Source organism: Perognathus longimembris, chromosome 12 (genome assembly GCF_023159225.1).
Source record: "Perognathus longimembris pacificus isolate PPM17 chromosome 12, ASM2315922v1, whole genome shotgun sequence".
In the NCBI taxonomy this organism is placed as follows: Eukaryota; Metazoa; Chordata; class Mammalia; order Rodentia; family Heteromyidae; genus Perognathus; species Perognathus longimembris.
The window spans coordinates 1271944-1278097 of record NC_063172.1 but is presented as its reverse complement, the minus strand read 5'-3'; the positions used below and the strand labels follow the sequence as shown (position 1 = coordinate 1278097).

At 71.9% G+C, this 6154-nt stretch overlaps 1 protein-coding gene across 2 annotated transcripts; it reads right to left on the bottom strand.

Moving 5' to 3' along the window:
• Positions 1-3015: 3015 nt before the first annotated feature.
• On the bottom strand, positions 3016-5327 carry LOC125360892 (ly-6/neurotoxin-like protein 1). 2 transcript variants are annotated; one of them, XM_048359051.1, is made up of 4 exons: positions 5233-5327; positions 4378-4554; positions 4091-4192; positions 3016-3949 (listed from the first exon to the last, which is right to left on the bottom strand). In XM_048359051.1, exons 2-4 carry the CDS (start codon positions 4427-4429, stop codon positions 3753-3755), a joined length of 351 nt encoding a protein of 116 aa, XP_048215008.1. In that variant the 5' UTR covers positions 4430-4554; positions 5233-5327; the 3' UTR covers positions 3016-3752. The 2 variants fall into 2 exon arrangements, with proteins under 2 accessions (XP_048215008.1, XP_048215009.1); XM_048359052.1 differs by having other exon boundaries at positions 4378-4534.
• Between the last annotated feature and the right edge of the window lie 827 nt (positions 5328-6154).

The window sequence follows — 6154 nt, the reverse complement described above, 5'->3', positions numbered from 1 at the left end:
GCCAGCCCCGGGGCCTGGCTGGGTCCCCGGTCTGCGAGCAGAGGCAGCCAGTTCTCCGGGCCTCGGGCACGGCCTCGCACCAAAGCTCGGCGTGCAGACAGCTCCACAGGCAACCTGACGCCCTGACTGCAGCCGGCTGTGGGCGGGGGCTCTGACCCACAAACCCTCCCTAGAGAGAGACCGGCCTGGGCACCCTCCCTAGAGGGAGACGCTGCCTGGGCCCTGAGCCTGCCCTGGATGGGGCTCTCAAAGCACCCCGCCTTGGCAGAGGTTGAACTTCCACCCGCCAAGTCACCCCAGCCCCGTCCCGCCTCTCCCGGAGCTGGAGGCCTGGAGAGGAGCCGGGAAAGCGGGGCTGCCGGCTTGGTCTCCAGAAGGAGAGCTTCGCCTGGCCTTCGGCCCCAGGCCTCCATTGTGGTGCTTGCCCTGGGGCAGCAGGAGCCAGAAGGGGCCCCCTGTGGGGCCAAAAGCCTGGGGCTCAGTTCAGGGGCCATGCAGGGGTGTGGCCGAGAGTCAGCCTGTGAGCCAGGGCCCCTCCTGTCTCCCCGGTGCCTGCCAAGGGGCTCAGGCCTACCGAGCCCTCTACCTGGTGGGCTTCCTGAGCCCAGGCTGAGGGCCCAGAGGGAAGGAGATGCTCTTTCTTGGCAAGACATGAGAATGGGGTCAGGAGCCAGAAAGCCAGGTAGGTGAAAGGCCCCACCTCCCTCCCCCCAACCCCTGGCTGCTGCCCCTCTCCCACAGGGTAGGGGGGCTGATTTCCAGCCAACCCTACTTGCCCACCCCCGCCAGCCACTGGGAAAGATGCGACAACAGTGGCTGAGCGAAGTGGAATGAAGAGGAACTCAGGACCCATGGGGCCCGGAAAGCCCCCCAAACCAGGCCGGGTGGGTGAGGCCTGGGGGGGGCAGCGGAGGGGAGGAGAGAGGGGCGGGCACGCGTGTCCTTGGCCTGTTTATTCATCCTGTGAGGGAGGAGCGCTGGCCTCTCCTCGGAGGTGGGCACACAGTGCTGGCGTGGGGGGGGGGACTAACGGGGGCGGGGGTCAGGGCCCAGGGGCGCGGCTTGCACGTCGGGGACCCCAGGGCGGCACCGGGAGTAGCTGTGTTGGGGCTGCCGGGAGGTGGCGGGGGCTGGGCCCGGTCTGCGCGGCCCAGGGCATGCAGAGCGGACGCCAGAACAAGCGTTGGGCAGGGAGGACGGAGAGACCAGGGGGCCATGCGCTTCTGAGTGCTTCTAGAATTCCAGAGCTCGACCACAACACAGGTCATCACATCCCCCGGACTCCGCAGAGGAGGCGAAGACGCACAAGGCCAGCCCCGGAGCGTGGCCCACGCCACTCGAGCCCGACTGGCCCGTCTGCCAGACCAGACGGCCGGCCTGCTGGCCCCGTGGCCGGCTCTTCTGCTCCTGGCGCCGAGGCCGCCCCGGGGCTCCGGTCAGTGCGGGGCTCCGGCTGCATGGCTCTGTGGCACCCCGCAGCAGGCAAGCGGACCCACGGGCCCCCGCGCGGCGGGCAGCACCCCTGCAGAGCCGCAGCCCTGGGTGCCCGTCCACGCTGGGGGCTCGAGCCGGGGCGCCGCTGTGTCCCCCACGCGGATGGCCAGCCCCGCGGCGCCCTTTGCTCTGCTCTCTGCCGCGCCACCCACGCCTGACGCCCAGCCCCCACGCCACACGGAGGCCCACGGCACCGAAGCCCTGCGCTAGCGCCGGTCGCAGAGCCCGCGGCCCTGGCTGGAAGAATTGCCGCACGAGAGGCGGGGTTCACGGTGGGCAGGCCAGCTGGCCTCAGGGCCACAAACCGCCTTGACTCTGTGCCTCAGTTTCCTCATCTGTCAAAGGGGCGCAGTGATGGCCCCCCCCCCAGCAAGGCAGCTGGGGGACTAAATAGATGTCACCCCACCACCCTGGGTGGGGAGGGGCCCGGCCAGTGGGTGTCTCAGTTTCCCCAATCTGCAATAACCACTCCTCTGCCAGGCTTAGCCCTGCTCACCGGAGCACCACCTGGATGCCGGGCATCCAGGACAAGACAACAGGCAGGACCCCATCACGGGGGGGGCAGCGTGGTTCCAGGGCAGGAGAGGAGACCCCAAGACTGTAGCCATCATGGCCTCTAGGGAGCCCACAGGTGACCAGGCTTCTCCCACCGTCCTCCGCGGTGCAGGCAGGGCCCGGTCTCAGGGCCTCTCCCAGCTTGGGCTCAGGCTGCGGCCTGACGGGCGACGGCGGACTCCCCCCCCCCCCCCCCGTGAGGTCACGGCAGCCTCTGGGCCCTTCCCGGTGAGTCAGGCCCACGCCTGCCCTTCCGTCCATCACCCAGGCCCGTCTGGGTCACTGGCCGCTTGCCGGGGGGGGGGGGTGTCCCACAGGACCACAGGGGCAGCCCCAGCCTCCCCGTCCTCCAGGGCGGGGTGCACGCCTGTCCTCCATGGGGGCCCCCCCCCCCGGCCTGCTGCGAGGCCCGTCCTCCCGGTGGAAGTCAGCGGCCCCACACCCTTGCCTCCTCCTGACGCACTGGGGCGGGGCTCGGCCTCGCGACCCCGGCAGAAGCCGCCCTGGTCCAGAATGAAGCCTGCGAGTGGCCAGGAGGGAACCCGTCCCCTGGGCTCTGGGGTGCACAGGCCCCGCCCCGCTGGGGATGCAGTGTCCAGCAGGAGTCCCTGCCCTGCCGGGCCGGCGTGAGGGTCTCTGTCAACACTGGGGCTGGGGCACCGATCAGTGAGGAGACCCCAAGCCTCCCGGGACACCTGCTTTGGGATGGCAGGGCTGGCGCCTCCCACACCTAGGCTGTGGTGGGGTTCTGGGGGGTTCTGACACCCACCGGGGCTGGGGGGACAGTGCTGGCTGTGGCGGCGGCTGCAGACCTAGCCTGGTTTCTTGCATATTTACTCCACTGAGGTCTACTGAGGGGGGGATGGAGGGACTGCAGGGGTTGCCTGCAAGACTCTGCACCTCTGCCGTGGCCTCATCCCTGCCCCCCCACCCCCCGCCGCCAGCTCGCCCTTCCCCTGCCCCCTTCCACCATACCCAGAATAGCACTAGCCCTGGCCAGCAGGCAGGCCAAGCTGAATATAGCACAGTCCATCCACCCCTGGGCCCCTGCCAGCCTCAGGACACTGGGCCCAGCACCTGTCAGAGAGGGGAATGGGAAGGTCAAGGGGTGTGGCTGTGCACTGGGGCACACCCCCCCCCTCCGGGCCCCAGCCTCTGGCATGGAGGGGCATCCGGCCTGATGAGGTGCGGCTGCCCACTCTCCTGGCCAAGAGCTCTAGGATTCCAGGCCTGCCAGGGCGCCAGGAGCAGCTGACAGTGACAAAGGCCTCTCTCCCCGTGGCTCCAGTCCACACCTGTCCTGGGCAGCAGCCGGGTCCTGCCTGGCCCTCGCTGGCTCCCGACCCTCCCGCTCCTCCCCCCCGCACCCACTGAGTAGGCAGGAGGGAGCTTTCTGCAGGGAAGGTGGGGCTTGGCCACTGCCTCCATGAATTCAGGGTTCTCTGACGGCCTGGGTCCCCTCCCCCCACAGAGGAGGGTCCGGCCTGCCCTCCCAGCCCAGCAGCCTTCTGAACCGTGAATGTCTCGGCCTTGGGGCGGGGCCCCATGGCGGCCGGAGCTCTGCAGGGCTCTCGCAGACGGTCCCGGGCCTGGGTCTGGCCGAGGGGGGGGGGTCTTGGGAGGGTAGGAAGTTGGGTGGCGCGGGGCTCAGTGCAAGAGGGGACATCTGTCTCTGGAGAGGTCTGTTCTTGGGAGCCAGGGTTTCACAGTAGACTCCAGAGGGTGGCCAGGAGAAGGGGGACCAGGGCCAGGAGGGCCGGGGTGGCAAAGCCAGCCCCGTTGCAGAGGTCGTACTGGCAGCAGGAGGTGGTGGATGCGTGCTTGGAGTAGCCGTCGTACACCGTCTCAAAGCAGCTGGGCACGCAGGACTTGCTCACCTTCATCCGGTAAGGGGTGTAGTCTGCAGCGGGCAGGAGGCAAGAGGCGTCCCTGAGAGGCGCAGGACCTGCTGGCCAGGCCCCTCCTCTCCCCACGCAGGACCGGTCAGGTCCCGGGAAGCAGGCAGGGAGGGCGGAGCCTCCCTCCCGCCCGCCAGACTCACAGGTGCGCGTGGTCATGCAGTAGATGGCCATGGCCGGGCAGCGCATGGGGTTGAAGCAGTTGTCTCCGTTGTAGGCACAGACATTGCAGTCCAGAGCCTGGGCTGGGGTCAGGAGGGGTGGGGGTCATGGAACAGGGAGAGACCCAACCCGGGCCATCAGATCCCACCCCACGTTCCCCCCCCCCCCAGGGCAAGGCAGCTGGGAGGAGTCTGGGAATTCCGGCCAGACCCTCCCCCCCCCCCACACATTCGGGGCTGCACAACCTTCCGGCAGCGTCCCGCCTTACCCAGGGGCAGGCCCACCAGGGCTACCAGCAGCAGGCCAAGAAGAGGTGCCATGACCAGAGGTGAGAGGGCGGCGCGGGAGGGGTCCTGGGTCCGCCGGGCGGTGACAGGCAGGGCACGGAGGGCGCAGGCAGGCCCCTGCGGCCCGGGGCTTCTGGCCTAATGGAGGCACAACAGCCCTGAGTAGAAGTTGGCAGAGACGGTGTGGTCAGCGCCTGAGCAGAGCCGCCGGGTGTCAGGGAGCGTGGGGGCAGAGCAAGATGGGGGTGGCTGGGCGGTAAAGGAGAGGCTGCCGGGCCTTGGATTTGCGCCCCCAGTGTTACTCTGGGCACATTCGGTGCAGGGGCCCTTGGAGAGCAAGCACACAGCCCCTGGGGCCCGGCGTGCAGGGCGGGGAGGTGGGGGAGGGAGCCCGGCAGGTCGGGCCGGGGTCCCCGCGGGTCCTCTCCCTGCCCGCCTCCCGCCTGCTCCTGGGCTTCCCTGTCTGGGCGGCCCCGGTGAGGACGGCCTCCGCAGGGCACGCGGGACAGCGACCGCGGCGCCCGGCCTGGTCCGGCTACGAGCCGGGCGTTGGGGCCCACGGCGTCTCCCCTCACCCCACCCGACCCTCGGGTCCCAGTCCCGCCCCCGGGGCCCAGCCAGACTCCCAGGACGCCATCAGCGCCCACAGCCCCCTTCCCGGAGGGCGCCAAGCCGGGGCCCGGGGCCTGCACCGGGCTGGGCCGCGGCTCCCGCGCGCGCGCGCGGAGCTCCGCCCCGCAGACTGCAGTCCCGGCCCGGCCGGGCTGGGAGGCTCCCACGGCCGACCTCGTCCTTGACCTCAGCAGGCCCGGGGCCCGGCCCAGCCCGGAACTCACCGGCGGCTCGCGGGTCCCTCCCGCGGGGTGACTGCGCGCGGCCCGACGCGCCGTCCGTCCCGCAGCGCCCCACCGCACCGCACCGCCCCGCCCGCACCCGCCCGCCCGGCCGCGCACGCCCGCAACCGGCTCACCTCTGCTCCGCCCCTTCCCCCGCCTCGGCCCGTCCCGGGCGCACCGCAGGCCCCGCCCCTTCCCCGCCTCGGCCCGCCCAGGGCTCAGCTCAGGCCCCGCCCCTTCCCCCGCCTCGGCCCGCCCCGAGCGCACCGCAGGCCCCGCCCCCTCCCCCGCCTCCCCGCCTCGGCCCGTCCCGAGCGCACCGCAGGCCCCGCCCCTTCCCCCGCCTCGGCCCGTCCTGAGCGCACCGCAGGCCCCGCCCCCTCCCCCGCCTCCCCGCCTCGGCCCGTCCCGAGCGCACCGCAGGCCCCGCCCCTTCCCCCGCCTCGGCCCGTCCCGAGCACACCGCAGGCCCCGCCCCTTCCCCCGCCTCGGCCCGCCCCGAGCACACCGCAGGCCCCGCCCCTTCCCCCGCCTCGGCCCGCCCCAGCACACCGCAGGCCCCACCCCTTCCCCACCTCGGCCCGCCCAGGGCTCAGCGTAGGCTCCGCCCCCTCCCCCGCCTCGGCCCGTCCCGAGCGCACCGCAGGCCCCGCCTCCCCGCCTCGGCCCGCCCCGAGCGCACCGCAGGCCCCGCCTCCCCGCCTCGGCCCGCCCCGAGCGCACCGCAGGCCCCGCCCCCTCCCCCGCCTCGGCCCGCCCCGAGCGCACCGCAGGCCCTCCCCACCTTCCCCTGACCCAGGGTCCCACGTACCCAATGACTCCTGGAAGGACAGGCAGAGACCCCTCTGAGCCTTGCTCTCCGGGTGGGGTGCACTTGGGGCTCGCAGCGAGCCTTGGAAGCACCCTGCTTTACACTACCTTA

Coding starts and splice junctions, on each gene's coding strand:
- LOC125360892 (XM_048359051.1), bottom strand. CDS start 4,429: ATGGCACCTCTTCTTGGCCTGCTGCTGGTAGCCCTGGTGGGCCTGCCC. Junction 4,193..4,377: donor CCTGGTGGGCCTGCCCCTGG/GTAAGGCGGGAC, acceptor TCCTGACCCCAG/CCCAGGCTCTGGACTGCAAT. Junction 3,950..4,090: donor CTGCATGACCACGCGCACCT/GTGAGTCTGGCG, acceptor TGCCCGCTGCAG/ACTACACCCCTTACCGGATG.